General features: G+C 42.0%; 1 protein-coding gene and 1 long non-coding RNA gene across 6 annotated transcripts in view; one reads left to right on the top strand and one right to left on the bottom strand.

Annotated features, from left to right (window-relative positions):
• Positions 1-12,032, bottom strand: part of MRPL42 (mitochondrial ribosomal protein L42) — a 52,060-nt gene extending 40,028 nt beyond the window's left edge. For 3 of the 5 annotated variants that reach the window (XM_055095984.2, XM_003816871.5, XM_055095982.2), the window contains exons 1-3: positions 11,913-12,032; positions 10,116-10,279; positions 1,981-2,044 (exon numbers count right to left, since the gene is read on the bottom strand). In XM_055095984.2, the coding sequence (XP_054951959.1) occupies positions 1,981-2,044; positions 10,116-10,185 (134 nt within the window). In that variant the 5' untranslated portion in view covers positions 10,186-10,279; positions 11,913-12,032. Of the gene's footprint in view, positions 1-1,980; positions 2,045-10,115; positions 10,283-11,912 lie in introns of all 5 variants that reach the window. The other 2 variants (XM_008969981.4, XM_055095983.2) reach the window with 2 other exon arrangements.
• LOC117975175 (uncharacterized) lies at positions 12,007-13,673 on the top strand. Its single transcript, XR_004665384.2, has 3 exons — positions 12,007-12,115; positions 12,365-12,465; positions 13,386-13,673. It is a non-coding gene; the product is annotated as an uncharacterized LOC117975175 (long non-coding RNA).
• The last annotated feature ends 4,017 nt before the right edge of the window (positions 13,674-17,690 follow it).

Below are 17,690 nucleotides of genomic sequence, written 5' to 3'. Positions count from 1 at the left end.
AAGGAAGTCAAGATCACGCCACTGCACTCCAGCCTGGGCAAAAGAATGAGACTCCATCTCAAAATAAATAAATAAATAAATAAATAAAAGCTAAAATTAATCACAAATTGCTGAAGATACTACATCACTGGATTGGCAAACCTGGTACCCATAACACAGGAGACAAATGAAGACCATCCCACAGAATATGTCAGCTTAAATACCACAACAAAATACATTTGTAGCTAACAAAGAATAGGCATTAGATTGTTTCACCGTGGTTTCAAGATTGAATACCATAACATGGCTACAATGAACATTTAATCTGTCAAACGATTTCTTCACGAGAAGATAGTTTTATATAATGCAAAACACTTATATGACTCAGTCTTTCCAGGTTCAAAAACTGTTACCTATTCCAATTTCATCGCTATTATAGTACTCATTAGATGTACAATTAAAACTAGTATCAAGGCCAGGCGTGGTAGCTCACATCTGTAATCCTTACACTTTGGGAGGCCAAGGCGGATCACTTGAGCTCAGGAGTTTGAGACCAGCCTGGGTAACATGGAAAAATCCTGTCTCTACAAAAAATTAAAAAAATTAGCCAGGTGTGGTGGCACACACCTGTAGTTCCAGTTACTTGGGCAGACTGAGGCAGGAGGACAGCTTGAACCTGGGAGGTTGAGGCTGCAATGAGCTGACATAGCGCCACTGCACTCCAGTCTGGGTGACAAAGCGAGACCCTGTCTCAAAAATAAAAGGCCAACCATGATGGCTCACACCTGTAATCCTTGTACGCTGGGAGGCCGAGGGAGGCAGATTGCTTGAGCTCAGGAGTTTAAGACCAGCCTGGGCAACATGGTGAAACCCCGTTTCTACAAAAAATACACAATTAGCTGCGTGTGGTGGCACACGCCTATAGTCCCAGCTACTTGGGGGGCTGAGGCAAGAGGATTACTTGAACCTCAGAAGTTGAGGCTGCAGTGAGCTGAGATTGTGCCACTGCATTCCAGCCTGGGTGACAAAGTGAGTCTCTGTCTCACAAAAATAAAAGGTCAGGTGCAGTGCCTCATGCCTGTAATTCCAGCATTTTGGGAGGCCCAGGTGGGCAGATTACCTGAGGTCAGGAGTTTGAGACCAGCCTGGCTAACATGGTGAAACCCCATCTCTACTAAAAATACAAAAATTAGCCAGGCATGGTGGCATGCGCCTGTAGTCTCAGCTACTCAGGAGGCTGAGGCTGGAAAATCTCCTGAACACAGGAGGTGGAGGTTGCAGTGAGCCAAGATCACACCACTGCTCTCCAGCCTGGGTGACAGAACAAGACCCCATCTCAGGTTGCAGTGAGCCAAGATCACACCACTGCTCTCCAGCCTGAGCGAGAGAACAAGACCCCATCTCGAAAACAAAATAAAAATAAAACTAGTGTCAAGAGAGAAGAAAAAATATTTTTATTATAATTTGTAATAAAAACAACATAGATTAAGAAAATAGGTTGCAGTTTCTGCATATCAGACTCTGCTGCAGAGAAAAAAGACAATGTCATATGTTATTCCTAGTTCTTATCATAGTGACTAAATTGAATAAGTACCAAATAAATGGTGGCTAAATTAAGTATGTATAATTTAGGATTATTCAATATCAAACAAAAGAAAAGATAATAATGGATTAAGCTAATAGATATGAACCCTATAAAAACTAATTAACTTTTCCAAAAAGCTAAAGCATGCTTCAGGAAGAAAAGATAGCAGTTCTAAACAGCATGTCTGTCTTATAACAAATTAAATATTCAATGAAACACAATGACAATGATTTTTATTTAAAATGTTTATAAGCCCAGATACTGGGTAAATAAAATCATTAAAATAATTTTTAAAAACAAAATTAAGGAAAGAATAATGAGAAAAGAAAGCATCAGACATCAAAACAAGAAATAAAATTAAATCATTTCAGCTATAGCTAAGACTATTATTTCTTCAATTGAATTTTAATACATACCAATTATAGTCATCTGGTAGAGGAGAATACGTAGATTTACGACAAACACAATATAAAGCTCCATCTGCAAAAACCCCAAACAGTAAAACAGATTTGGTTAATTTGAGCATATTTTCTCCATAAATTTAAAGCTAGTTTTACTCATTCAACCAACATTACTGTTTAGTATGAAACAGGCCTGTGCTAGGGGCTAGGGATTCAACAACAAACAAGACTCAGTCCCTACCCTCAAAAGGGTATAGTCTGCTTGTGAGAGAGACAGACAAACAATTACAACATAGAGGATAAGCACTGTTAGGAATGGTAAACATTGGCAAAGATGGGCCACACAGAAAGGCTACCAAACAAATTGTGCAGGTTCAAGAAAGCCTTTTCAGTGGAGATGATGTCCAAGGTGCTCTGAAGAATGAGAAAATAAGTAAGGATTGATAAGAGATGAAAACAATGTTTCTAGCAGAGTGAGTAACAGGCACAAGGACTCCAGGTAAGAAAAAAAATAAAAGTGTTTGGGTACTCCAGCCTTTCCAAGAAAGAACTTGAAGTATCTGGGGCCAGGCACAGTGGCTCACGCCTGTAATCCCAACACTTTGGGAGGCCAAGGTGGGCAGATCACCTGAGGTCAAGGAGTTCGAGACCAGCCTGACTAACATGGTGAAACTTTGTCTCTACTAAAAATACAAAATTAGCCAGGCATGGTCAGCTACTCGGGAGACTGAGGCAGGAGAATTGCTCGAACCCGGGAGGCGGAGTTTGCAGTGAGCTGAGATCATGCTATTGCACTCCAGCCTGTGCAAAAGCGAAACTCTGTCTCAAAAAAATAAATAAAAATAAAGTATTTGGGTTTTCCAAGGTGCATAGTTTATAAAGGGGGGGTGGTGGTGGTGAAGTGATGAAATATGAAATGATTTGTTTAAAATTAACTTTTCTTAATCAAAATGCTTACATTTTAAAGCATATTTTCCTTTTTTAGAATACCTGCAAATTCAAGAGCCAAAATTGTTTTTCTTTTTTTGTTGTTGTTGTTTTGTTTTGTTTTTGAGACGGAGTCTTGCTCTGTCTCCCAGGCTGGAGTGCAGTGGTGCGAGCTCTGCTCACTGCAAGCTCCGCCTCCCAGGTTCACGCCATTCTCCTGCCTCAGCCTCCCAAGTAGCTGGGACTACAGGCCCCCACCACGCCTGGCTAATTTTTTTGTATTTTTAGTAGAGACGGGGTTCGCCGTGTTAGCCAGGATGGTCTCGATCTCCTGACCTCGTGATCCACCTGCCTCGGCCTCCCAAAGTGCTGGGATTACAGGTGTGAGCCACCGTGCTCAGCTATAATTGCTTTTTTAAAAGCTTGTGAAAGATTCTATGTTCAAAAAAGGGTATTCTTTTAATATAAAGAAAAAAATTTAAAAGTAGCTCAATATAGTTAAAAGCAAGTTTTGAATGCACCTTGGTCAATGCCAAGAATCAAAGTCTCAACAGAGCCTCTTGTTCCTGTGATATAGAACTGTAACCTATCCTGCCTTCCCTATCTCCATGCCTTTACCACGTCCTCAGTATGGAATTCCAGCCCCATTTTGTTCAAATACCCCTCATCCTTAAAAGTCAAATATTCGCCAGGCACAGTGGCTCATGCCTGTAATCCCAGCACTTTGGGAGGCCAGGGCAGGTGGATCACTTGAGGTCAGGAGTTCAAGACCAGCCTGGCCAACATGGTGAAACCCCCTCTCTATTAAAAATACAAAAAATTTGCCGGGTGTGGTGGTGCATGCCTGTAATCCCAGCTACTCGGGAGGCTAAGACAGGAGAATCACTTGAACCCGGGAGGCAGAAGTTGCCGTGAGACAAGATCGTGCCATTGCACTCCAGTCTGGGCGAGAGTGAGACTTCATCTCAAAAAAAAAAAGGTCAAACACTCTTCTTCCATGAAATCCTTTTTACTCTCCCTGCCCCTAAGGTTCTCCACAGAAGAAAGAGTTGTCTATTTTACATGTCCCACAATCGGTGCCTCATATGACATTGATATACCTTCTTTATAGTCATTTTTTGTTTTGCATTATTTACATGTATCTGTGTTTTCCACCTTTGTACACATCTCCTCTCCCCAATAACTGCATATACATATGCTCTAAATCCTTACCCCAAGGCATTAAAAAGTCCCTTAACTAAATTCATTATTTTTTTTTGCCCTAGAGAGGTTAAGCTGCTATTAAATCCATGATTATCATAAAAAAGACTATTCAGCAAAATGTGAGCCCCAAAATTCCATTGATACAAGATAAAATACAAATTCAAAACTTAATTTCATCTCTGAAAAGATTAATTCTCAATTATCTGTGCTTATAAACAGGAGCATTCCGTAAGACAAATCATTTATACCATTTTATTATTTTTTTATTTTATTTTTTTTTTGAGACAGAGCCTCGCTCTGTCGCCCAGGCTGGAGTGCAGTGGCACGATCTCAGCTCATTGCAACCTCCGCCTCCCATGTTCAAGCAATTCTCCTACCTCAGCCCCTCGAGTAGCTGAGATTACAGGCGCCCACCATGTCCGGCTAATTTTTGTATTTTTGGTAGAGACGGGGTTTCACCATATTGGCCAGGCTGGTCCTGAACTCCTGACCTTGGGTGATCAGCCCGCCTTGGCCTCCCAAAGTGCTGGGATTACCAGTGTGAGCCACTGCACCTGGCCATATTTTATTTTCTTGTTTGACATCACTGGGACCTTCCTAATTATGCATGGATTGGGTTAATATTAAAAGAAGATTATAAAGCTAGGCATGGTAGCTCACGCCTGTAATCTCAACACTTTGGGAGGCCAACACTGCTCAAGGCCAGGAGTTTGAGACCAGCCTGGGCAACACAGTGAGATATTATCTTTAAAAAATATTTTTAAAAATTAGCTGGGCATGGTGGCATGCACCTATAATCCCAGCTACTCAGGTGGCTGAAGCTGAAGGATCACTTGAACCTAGGAGGGTGAGGCTGCAATGAACTATGATTGTGCCACTGAATTCTAGCCTGGGCAACAGAGCAAAATCGTTTCTAAAAAAATTTAAACTGGTGGGGTGTGGTGGCTCACTCCTGTAATCTCAGTGCTTTGCGAGGCCAAGGCAGCAGGATCGCTTGATCCAGCAGTTCAAGACCAGCCTGGGCAACATAGTTGGGTCATATAGTGAGACCCCATCTCTATTAAAAAAAAATTAATAATAAAAAATATAAATTAAAAAAATACAATTTTGTATCTCTGAATATAAACCAACTAGATGATATACATTTTCACTGAAAGAAACATGACTGGGTGACAGAATTAAGTGTTCTGAAATATGCAGACAAGAAAACTCAAGACAACAGTATTTTAGTTAACAAGAAACTCAGTAAAATTTCTACTCTGTGTTTACACAGACATTTGTTTGTGCCCTCATGACACACTTATCACATTCTGCCTCATATTCTGGGCATTCTTAGTGTTGCTAGATGTCTGTTTCACCTACAAGTCTAAATAAGTTCCTTAAGGCCAGGAACTGCACCTTGTTCATTACTGTGTCCCCTATAGTGCCTACACATTAAAAAGTGATTGCCGAACTGCCTCTCAAATGCTTCTGCATAACTGAAGTTTGAAAAATTCATAAGGACTGGGCATGGTGGCTCACGCCTGTAATACCAGAACTTTGGGAGGCTGAGGCAGGTGGATCACTTGAACCCAGGAGTTCAAGACCAGCCTGGGCAACATGGCAAAACTCCATCTCTACAAAGAAATACAAAACATAGGCCAAGCGTAGTGGCTCACGTCTGTAATCCCAGCACTTTGGGAGGCTGAGGTGGGTAGATCACCTGAGGTCAGGAGATCGAGACCAGCCTGATCAACATGGTGGAACCCCGTCTCTACTAAAAATACAAAATTAGCCAGGCATGGTGGTACATGCCTATAATCCCAGCTACTTGGGAGGCTGAGGTAGGAAAATCACTTGAATCTGGGAGGCGGAGGTTGCAGTGGGCCAAGATCATGCCATTGCACTCCAGCCTGGGCAACAAGAGTGAAACTCCATCTCAAAAATAAATAAATAAATAAATAACCAGACATGGTAGTACATATCTGTAGTCTTGCTTACTTGGGAGACTGAGATAGCAGGATCACCTGAGCCCAGGGAGGTCGAAGCTGCAGTGGGCCAAGACTGCACCACTGCACTCCAGCCTGGGCAACAGAGTGAGACTTCACCTTGAAAAAAAAATAAGGAAACATTCATTACCTGATATTTTACCAATGGAAGTAATTCTGGATATAGAAGTAGCAGAAGCTCTAAATATATAATTAGGACCAATGCCAAAGTTAACAGCAATTAAGCTCAATGTGCCAAAAGAATTTCAATTAACAATAATTTCTGTAATTTATGAGTTATTCTTGTTACATATATATATTTAATTGCATTTTGAAAGAGCTATGAAAGCTAAAAGTTGTCCCATCTTCAAATGCTCAGTATTTTACCTTGCTACAGAAAAGGAAGTACAGTAGAAAGTATACAGGACAAAGTAAGGTGGGGAGATCCAGATTTTGGTCACAGTTTTTGTTTACCAAATATGTGACCCTGGGTGAACTTATGAGGGCCACAGAACTCAAGTTTCTTTACCTTCATAAAGAGGATAATACTACATGGGCTACCAAAATCAAAGCTGTTATAAGGATCAAATGGCTTAACATGCTTTGAAAACTGTGAAGTGTTCTACATTCCCGGGCTGACTGACCATTTGGGAAATTTTAAAATATTCCTTCTAGAATATAAGGAAGGCTTTTTATTTTTGCTCACTGAACTTTCTTCCTTAATCATGATTTCGCTTTGCCTCCAATCTTACTGTCCTTCCCTTTTTTATTAAACATCAATAATAACAGTAATGAAACTTTCTTTAATTTTAATTTTTTATTTTTGAGACAGGGTCTCACTCTGTCTCCCAGGCTGGAGTACAACGGCACAATCACAGCCTCGAACTCCTGGGCTCAAGCAATCTTCCTATCTCAGCCTCCTGAGTAAGCTGGCTCCCTCCTGGGACCACAGGCGTGTACCACCTCGCCCAGCTAATTTTTGTAACTTTTGTAGAAATGAGGTTTCGTATGTTGCCCAGCCTGGTCTCAAACTTCAGAGCCTGCCTCAGCCTCCCAAAGTGCTGGTATTACAGGTGTGAGCCACCCTGCCCAGCCCTTTACTTTCAGTAATAGTAGCAACAGGAACTTTGCAGTATAAGGGACTTTTAGGATATAAGAAGTTAGGTCACTGAGTATTAGGATAACTGATAACGGAATGATTTTCTAGGGTAACCTAATTCTTAGTTAACTAGATATTTTGAGAGTTAACTCTAAACCATTCAGATTACTTGAACAAACACTGATAGATCTCCTATCATGAATGAGAGGCCCCAGGGACACCAAAATGAATTAGATACAGTACAAACTTAGTGGGAAATCCAGTGGGGAAAAAGATATATAAATAATTTTCAATTATTCAGGGACACATTAATTGGTTTTCTGATGGGCCTGTGTGAGGACTAATTGTTTCAAAACATAGTCTATGTAAAAACTGATTGGATGTGACTTCTCATTAGCCTAGGAGCTGGGTTCCTGCAAGGCAAAGAGGAATCTAAGAAGTAAGAGTAAGGGTCTTTCTCCCAATTCTCAACAACAAAAATGCTCCTAGATAATCAAAAGCTGATTGTAGTTTTGTTGTGACTTATTTTGGTTTATATCCAAAGTCTCTTAAGCAATGTCCTGTTCTATTTACTGAATTCTAAGTTGATTTTACTTTGAATATAATGTAATAAATGTTTCTATGTTTAGGGCCCTAAAAAATGGGAGAGTGGGGCAAGCAAAGAAGCAGGGATGGAAAGCTTCCTATAAGAGCAGGATTTGGTGGCCAGGTGCGGTGGCTCATGCCTATAATCCCAGCACTCTGGGAGGCTGAGGTGGGCAGATCACTTGAGGTCAGGAGTTTGAGACCAGTTTTGGCCAACATGGTGAAACCCCTCCCCTACTAAAAATACAAAAATTAGGCCAGGCGCAATGGCTCACACCTGTAATCTCAGCACTTCGGGAGGCCAAGGCAGGAGGATCATTTAAGGTTGGGAGTTTGAGACCAGCCTGGCCAACATGGTGAAACTTTACCTCTACTAAAAATACAAATATTAACCAGGCCTGGTGGTAGGTGCCTATAATCCCAGCTACTCGGGAGGCTGAGGCAGGAGAATCACTTGAACCTGGGAGGCAGAAGTTGCAGTGTGCCAAGATCATGCCTCTGCACTCCAGCCTGAACAATGGAGCAAGATCCAGTCTCAAAAAATAAAATAAAATAAAATAGAGTAGGATCTGGCAAACTTTTGAGCATTCTATTCAACAAAGGTGTTTACTGAGTAAAATATTTTCCTCGTCTCAAGCATAACAAATTGCCTATTTATTACTTTACTTTTACTCCATTCTTCAAATAGCTCTTTTCTCCCTAATTCAATAAGCAAACTTTCAATTACAAATGGTGGTAAATAGGAAATAAGAAAGAAGAGACAAAGGTCAAGGTCAAGCAGAGTTGTATTTAAAAAGTCAGCTGCACTTGCATGTTTATCAGAGCACTATTCACAATAGCGAAGACATGGAAACAAGCCCATCAATGGTGGACTGGAAGAATATGTGGTGTATATGCATACCATGGATTATTACACAGACATTAAAACAAATAAAATCATGTCCTTTACAGCAACACAGATGCAGCTGGAGGCCATTATCCTAAGTGAATTAATGCAAAAACAGCCAATACTACATGTTCTAACTTACAAGTAGGAGGTAAACATTGGGTACATATGGACACAAAGATGGGAACAATAAACACTGGGGACTCAAAACAGAATGGAGGGATGGAGGGAAGAGTTGAAAAACTACCTATTGGGTACTATGTTCACTATTTGGGTGACGGGTTCAGTTGAAGCCCAAACCTCAGTATATGTAATACATCCACGTAACAAACCTGCACATGTACCCCCGAATCTAAAATAAAAAATAAAAATAAAAAGTTGGCTGACATAGTTTAATATAAAAAGGCAAACCTACTGTAGCCTTCTATACATGTCTACTTTAGAAATGGAAAGCTTCCTATAAGAGCTGTTTATAAGAGCTATAAACTCTGTTTACAGACAGGAAAAGGAAAAAGAAAGCACAGTTGGCTGAGAAAAAAGACTTTAATACTCTATTTACTTATTTGGGTCCATGCTTTGACTGTCAAACATGTATTAACAAGCTTTCGAGAAAATACTAACTATATACAGTTCTTTAGAAAAGAAAGGCAGAAATTACATTTCATTTTTTTAAAAATGGCTAAGTACATAGAAAAAACACAATGACAATCCACCAAAATATTAACAATGATTATCTTTGGAAGATGGGACTGTGAATTTACCCTTTATTCGCACATTTTAAGAAACACTAAAAAAGTAATCATGCCACTGCACTCCAGCCTGGGCGACAGAGCCAGACTCCGTCAAAAAAAAAAAAAAAAGAGATATACTAAAAAAGTAATACATGTAATCGAACAAGAGAAAGTTACCCTTAACCAGTCCCTTACTCCTGCCCTCAGCCAAATCCCAAGAGTGGGCTACACAGATAACCACTGTTTGGTCCAGACCTTTTACCTCTGCATTTATGCATATGCACATATGCATATGATGGATCATCTTTTAAACATACAAATAAGATCATATGATAGATATATATAGATGTGGTTCTGACATGCTTTTTTTGTTTCTATTTGGAGATCCTTCCATGTCAGTAACAGCTACATGACAGTCACAGTTCAGATGTACCATAATTTATCCATTCCCCTCCCCGACCCACATTTTTTTTTTAGAGATGGGGGTCTTGCTATGTTGCCCAGGCTGGTCTCAAACCCCTGGCCTCAAGCAATCCTCCCACCTCAGCCTCCCAAAGTGCTGGGATTACAGGCATGAGACACCACATCTGACCTATCCATTCCCCTTCTGACTGACATTTAGGTTTTCTCCCACTTTCCATTGTTGCAAACACTCCTGCAAATTACAGGCATATACAATAACTAAATGCTTTAAATTTTCTTAATTCTTAAAAGTTTAAAACCTTTTAAACATTAAAAAAAATTTCACTTACTTTGGACTGGAAATAAATGTTTCAAGATAGTTCTCTTTGACATCACCCATTTTACTGCAGTTACAGCCATGGTGTTTCAAGATGCTTATCAAGTGGTATGAAAAAAGATGTTTCGAAGAGAAACTGCTTTTAGAATCTGCTTCTAAAAATACCAATTTCTACTCCTGCTGAAGAGATAAAGAAAAATCAGTGCTACCTATGGTAAATTTAAGTTATATTAAACACCACAAGAACAAGGTAAGAATCACTGCCTAGAAGTCAACTGAAGCAATGCTTTTAAACAACTTGGCAATTCCACATGATTGAACAACAGGACGAAGAGCAACATGGACAGAATATAAGATCAGAACCACTGGAACTATGTCCATTACTATTTATCTTAGATGCAAACTTCTCTGCAGGACCCAGTGCAGCTCCTTCCACTTAATGAATACTCAGTAAATGTGTAATTACTCTTGAAACAGTCACTCACAAATGGTACAGAGTATTCATTCTTTTAATGCTAGTGTGGCTGTGTACAACCTCCAAGGTTCCATACACAAGATACTACATCATTTACAGTACTATCCTGTTTCTGATTAAATGAAATATTTGTCTGCCCTGAGCCATTAATAATAATAATAATAAACAAATATCAAACAAGGCCTATCCTTAGCCTATTACTCAATTGGAGGAACTCATAAATGCCCTCAAGTCCCAGATAAAATTTCACCATTTTATATGTGTATAAAGTCTTTAACTTTCTAACGTACTTTCACCACCATTTCATTTTGCTTTCGTATTAATCATGTGAGGTATCTTTATTCTGATTCATGAAGAAACTAAAGTACAAAATTTAAACGTCTTGCTTCCAAGGACTTTAGAGTCAGTCACTGCCAAATTGGGAAACTTTAAACAAGTCATTAACTAAACGATCCTCAGTTTCTCCAATGACAAAATGGGGAAAACCACAATCTTCATGGCCTGTTGTGAATAAATGACAAATAACCATTGTTAAACCTTGTTTTTAATAGTCTTCAATGAGTATCCGTTGCCTTCCCCCAATAGTGATAAAAGAGAATTAGGATACAGGCCCTCTTATTTGCTAGTCTAAACCACTCACACTGATACCTTGCACTGCCAGTACATTAACACCGTTAACCCTGAGCTCATAGGTGTGCTTTTTAGTTTACAACCCACTTTCATATACAATATGTGCTCTGACTTTCACAAGTGTGTGAAGCAGGCAACTCCATTTCAGATTAAGAACAAAGGCTCAGAGAGGTCAATCGATTACTTGCTCAGTATATCGCTGCTTAATACATGCGTGGGACGTAAACCCATGACCTCTGACCACGAATAAAACATCTTGGGGGAAATTAGGTCCCCTCTGTCCGAAGCCCAGAGAAAAGCACGCCCTGCTGGGAGTCAGATTATTCACCCCAGGAAGATCATTTCAGAGGTCAAGTCCCTTAGCCCGGAATTCAACCCCAAAACAAAAGCTACAGAGCCTCTGAGGGCCAGAGGTTTGAGGAACAGGGTACTAGGAGCACCGGAACTCTTCGACCTAAAGGAGTCCCTAGAGCCACAAGCTGCATCACCTCCCCAACGGGCGTCCGCCAGGGAACAAAGGGGGCGCTATAGGAAGCGCGCAGCCACATGCCGGCTCTTCTGCAGGAAGGAGAAAGGCTGGGGATGCAGGCAACCTCGCCCTGCCGGGAACGACAGGCGGGAGACCTCGACAACTGTCGACAAACACTGTGGGACTGCCCAGTTTCGAGGAAGTCCTCGACAGGAGGAGTAGAGGGAAGCGGTTACCTTGACGGCTTCTCACCACGAGCCCGCCATCTTGTTTCAATCCTGGTCCCACGAAACAGCGCTGCGCGCGCCGTCCCGGCCCGCGGGGCATTCTGGGAAATGTAGTCTCCGCGGGAAAGCGGCCCGGGTGCAGAGAGAAAGGGAGGATCGTTGCTATGGACTTTCGCCTTTAGTTGCGGAAGCGTGGCCGCAGTGTTACTAAGGTGCCCAGAAAAACAAAATCACTGCCCCAAACACACACCCTTAGAAAGTAACAAGCTTTTTTTTTTTTTTTTTTTTTTTTTGTGAGGCAGTCTCATTCTGTCACCCAGACTGGAGTGCAATGGCTCCCTCACGGCTCACTGCAGCCTCTACCTCCTGGGCCCAAGAGAGCCTCCCACCTCAGCCTCCTGAGTAGCTGGTACTACAGGCGCACACCACCACACCCAGCTAATTTTTAAATATTTTTGTAGAGACGAGGTCTCGCTATGTTGCCCAGGCTTGTGTCAAGCAATCCTCCCGCCTCGGCGTCCCAAAGTGCTGGAATTACAGGCATGAGCCACCATGCAAACCTGTAAGTACTTTTTAAAAAAATTATGTTAATATTCAGAGAAATCGTAGATTGCTCTTTAGTAGATGAGTTAAAGTTTCCCAGGGGAAGAGACATTCCAGAGAAGCCCTGAAATGTGGAGGCTAGGATTTGGACGTTTGAAATCAGAACCTGAAGAGAACCTCCACTCGGAAAACCTGGCACTGTGCCCTCAGAACTGTGCTGGCTACCTATTATGGGAGGAAGTAAATATGCAGAATCCTAGACCTCGCTTTCCATCTTAGGAGGAAGGAAAGACCTCTGGGCCTTTGCACTCTCTGTTCCCATTGCCAGCAATGTGCTTCTCTGACCTCTTCTCATGACCTTACAGGTCTTTCTCAAATATCATCTTAGAAAGGACCACACCATTAAAATAGCCTCACCCACCCTTATTCCATGCCCCGCTTTATTTTCCCTCAGAATATTTACCATTACCTGACTTTATATTGATTATTTGTTTGCTCGTTTAATGTCTCTTTCTTTTTTTTTTTTTTTTTTTTTTTTTGAGACGGAGTCTTGCTCTATCGCCCAGGTCGGAGTGCAGTGGCATGATCTCAGCTCACTGCAACCTCCGCCTCTCAGCTTCAAGCGATTCTCCTGCCTCAGCCTCCTAATTAGCTGGGATTACAGGTGGCCACCACCACGCCCAGCTAATTTATGTATTTTTAGTAGAGATGGGGTTTCGCCATGTTTGCCAGGCTGATCTCAAACTCCTTACCTCAGGTGATCTGCCCACCTCGGCCTCTCAAAGGGCTAGGATTACAGGCGTGAGCCACCACACCCAACCTCGTTTAATGTCTCTCATGCTGGATAATGTAAGCTCCATGAAGACAGAGACATATGTCTATCTTGTTCTTCACTGTATGCAAACCCAGCATCTCAGACTGTGCTTGGTCTCATTATAGGTCTCCAGGAAGTGTTTGCTGAATGAATGAAAAGACTAGATAACGCTGCAAGTATCCAAGACAGTAGATGATTGGCTGGTAAAGCAGAAGCGGTCGCCTAGAAATTCCCTTCTCCCATGATTTGCAAAATTTTGCTTTTGTATATTTTTCTAAGAAAGAATCTATAGCTTTTATTATGTATTCCAGGGAATTGATAAACCCCTCAACAAGTTAAGAACCATATTCCTGAAGTGACTAGTATTGAAAGTAAGTGAACACACATCACATAGTAAAGAAAACTAAATACGGGCTGTGTAGTGTGTCTCCTCATTTCCCACGGAATATCAGGAGGCTAATCTTTGCTCTTATAGAAGCCCACAGAGGGCCCATCTGTGTCCTTTCCAGTCGTGTCCATCCTCCAAAGCCACCCATGATGTCTTTCTGGACTGTGCAATAGGAAGGGACAGAGAGGAGAAACAGATTTGAATGAGCAGTCAACTGGACTGGTTGAACATTCCCTGCGTAAAGTGTAAGAAGAATGGATCAAAGATAATTCCAGATGTTGAGTCTTGATGGCTGTGAGCAGAGTGGGACCAGTCCCCAACAGGGAGACTCACTTAGTGGGACCAGGGAAGGTCTCACAAAGCTGAGACCAGAAAAGAAACCAACATTTTTGGGGGAAGAGAGGGGAGAGACAGGTTTACGCTGAGTGAGGGAACAACTTACACAAAGGTTTAATGTGGTGGAAATAGCTTACCATATACTGGAGTAGGGTGGATAGTGTGGATGAGAGCGGCAGGAGATGAGATTTGGAGCCAGGTCATGTTGGGCTTCATAAGCCTTGGAGGGGTTAACATGGAGTTAGGACACAGGACATATGTAGAGATTAAATAGAGTAGGTGGTGCTGTGTGCCTGTAGTCCTAGTTACCCTGGGAATGGGAGGCTGAAGTGGGAGGATTGCTTGAGCCCAGGAGGTCAAGGCGGTAGTAAGCTATGATCGTGCCGTGCACTCCAGCCTGGGTGACAGAGTGAGCCCTGTCTCTTGAGATTTTTACATGAAAGAAGTGACATAATTTGATTTCTATTTTTAAAAGGTTACTCTGGCTGCCCTGGGAGGAGTGGTTTGGAGAGTGGCAAGACCGCAGGCAAGTCTAGCAAGGAAGCTACTGCAGTACTGCAGTCAAGAAATCATGTGATGGAGGGTGGTGGCAGTGGAGATGGAGAGACAGGAAGAGTCCAGATGTATTTTGAAATTGGAAGTGATGACTTAACTTGCTGATGGATTGATTGAGAGGGAGGAAGATACTTCAGGTGATGCTTTGATGACTAGTTGACAGTGGCGCCCTTCATAAGACAAGGAAGACTGAAAGAGGAACAGGTTTGGGGAGTCTGATGAGGGTGGAAATGCATACTTCCGTTTGGGAGTTGTTGAGTTTGAGATGGCTCTGAGACACTCCAGTGGAGATACAAAACAAGTCAGCAGCCTGGGCAATATAGTGAGTGAGGCCTTGTCTCTACAAAAAATAAACAGAATTAGTCAGGTTGATGGTGCACACCTGTGATCCCAGCTACTAAGGAGGCTGAGGTAGGAGGATCGTTTGAGCCCTGGAGGTTGAGGCTGCAGTGAGCTATGGTCATGCCACTGCACTCCAGCCTGAGTAACAGAGTGAGAGCCCCATCTCCAAAAAAACAAAAAACAGGTACTTGAAGAGGTGTGTTTGGAAAGTAGAGGTTGGACTAGGTATAGAAAAAAAAAGATAAAGGGCCTAGAAGCTGGCCCCAGGGAATTCGAAGGCTTAGAAATCAGATGGAGGAGGATAACCTTTAGCAAGGGCCTCCCACGAGTGGCAGTGAGAAAGGTAGAAGGAAAACAAATACAGTGATGTAAGAGTAGTTAAGAGAGGCCATGTCACAAAGTGTTCCTAACTTAAGAGGTCAGTGCTAGCAACTTAAAAAGTATAATTTCCAAAAATACAAACTTGAAATACCAGCAAATAACTTATATTGGCCTACATAAAAGTGCTTTATTTTATTTTATTTATTTATTTTTTTAAGACGGAGTCTTGCTCTGTCACCCAGGCTGGAGTACAGTGATGTGATCTCGGCTCACTGCAACCTCCACCTCCTGGGTACGAGTGATTCTCCTGCCTCAGCCTCCTGAGTAGCTGGGATTACAGGTGCCCACCACAATGCGCAGCTAATTTTTGTATTTTTAGTAGAGACGGAGTTTCACCATGTTGGCCAGACTGGTCTCGATCTCCTGACCTCAAGTGATCCGCCCACCTCAAGTGATCCGCACACTTCACCCTCCCAAAGTGCTGGGATTATAGGCATGAGCCATTGTGCTCAGCTACAAATGCTTTAAATTCATGCTAGTAAAATGACAAACAGACAAAATTCTAGAACTTTGGAATTGGCATCAAATGGCTTCCATTTAAAAGAGGATTGCCTTTTCTTCTGTAACTTCCCAGAAAAAAAGTCATTCTTTGTATCAATCAGAGAGCAAAGACTCCAGAGCAATCTTACGACCAAACTATTAGGAATGATCTTTCTGGCGGGGCACGGTGGCTCACGCCTGTAATCTCAACACTTTGGGAGGCCAAGGCAGGCGGATCACGAGGTCAGGAGTTCCAGACCAGCCTGACCAACACGGTGAAACCCCGTCTCTACTAAAAATACAAAAATTAGCCGGGCGTGGTGGCACACGCCTGTAATTCCAGCTACTCAGTAGGCTGAGGCAGGAGAATCATTTGTACCCGGGAGGCAGAGGTTGCAGTGAACCAAGATCACACCACTGCACTCCAGCCTGGGCGACAGAGTAAAACTCTGTCTCAGGAAAAAAAAAAAAAGGAATGATCTTTCTAAACACTTAAACAATTATTGTTACTGTCATTTTACAAACAGAAGTAACAGAGGCACAGAGAGGTTAACAACTTGTTCAAAGTCACACAAGTTACTGTGCTTTGAACCCAGGAACTACTATTACCAGTGCTCGTGAACTTAACCACTGTGCTAGTGAAATATACACTGTGTGTGTATATTTCAAAATACAAAATATAGATTAGACTAGGTGCTGTGGAGTGCACCTGTAATCCCTGCTACTCAAGAGACTGAGTGAGGAGGATTGACTGAGCCAATGAGTTCAAAACCAGCCTGAGCAACACAGCAAGATCCCATCTCAACAACAAATAAAACAGATTTTTAAAAAATGAATGCAGATTTTAAAAACAAAACCCAAGAGATAATCACTGCTAACATTTTGATATATAACTTTTCACTTTACATTTCTTTTCTTTTTTTTCTTTGAGACAGGGTCTTGCTATAGTGCCCAGGTTGGTCTCAAACTCCTGGCCTCAGGCAATCCTTCTGCCTCATCCTCCTGAGTAATTGGGATTACAGGCTTGAGCCACAGCACCCGGCTCTCTTCTTATATCTATATTATGATAATAGCTAACATTTATTGAGCACATTATGTGTACTATTCTAAAGTTCTATGGCAAGTGGAGCTGAGATAGGAACTAGATAGCCCGATTCTCCTTCAATCTCCCTTTCTTTCACACAAACATATTATTTTTAGGTTTTCTCCTATTACTGTTAATATGCATATATAAATATACATATACACGTATGCACATATTTTTTCCTATGAACACCCTAAAATTGTCAGTGTAGAACCACAAGCCTCCTAGAGATCATCAGGACTTAAAGGGTTATTTTGATTATTAAAGATCTTTACATTGGGTATGGTGGCTCATGCCTGTAATCCCAGCACTATCAGAGGCCAAGGCAGGAGGATCTATTGAGCCCAGGAGTTTAAGACCAGCCTGGGCCACATAGTGAGACCCCATCTGTACAAAAAATTTTAAATTTTGTTTTTTAAAAATGAAGTCTGGGGCCAGGTGCAGTGGCTCATGCCTGTAATCCCAGCACTTTGGGAGCCCAAGGCAGGCAGATCATGAGGTCAGGAGTTCAAGACCAGCCTGGCCAACATGGTGAAACCCCGTCTCTACTAAAAATACAAAATTAGCTGGGCGTGGTGGTGGGTGCCTGTAATCCCAGCTACTCGGGAGGCTGAGGCAGGAGAATCATTTGAAGCCGAGAGGTGGAGGTTGCAGTGAGCCGAGATTGTGCCATTGCACTCCAGCCTGGGCAACAGGGTGAGACTCTGTCTCAAAAAAAAAAAAAATGAAGTCTGGGCATGGTGGCTCACACCTATAATCCCAGCACTTCGGGAGGCCAAGGCAGGAGAATTACTTGAGCCCAGGAGTTTGAGACCAGCCTGGGTGACATAGTGAGACCCCTGTTTCTACAAAAAATAAAAAAAA

The sequence above is a fragment of the Pan paniscus genome, chromosome 10 (genome assembly GCF_029289425.2).
Source record: "Pan paniscus chromosome 10, NHGRI_mPanPan1-v2.0_pri, whole genome shotgun sequence".
NCBI lineage: Eukaryota > Metazoa > Chordata > Mammalia > Primates > Hominidae > Pan > Pan paniscus.
The sequence above is the reverse complement of the archived record's forward strand: the minus strand, read 5'-3'. Positions and strand labels throughout refer to the sequence as shown.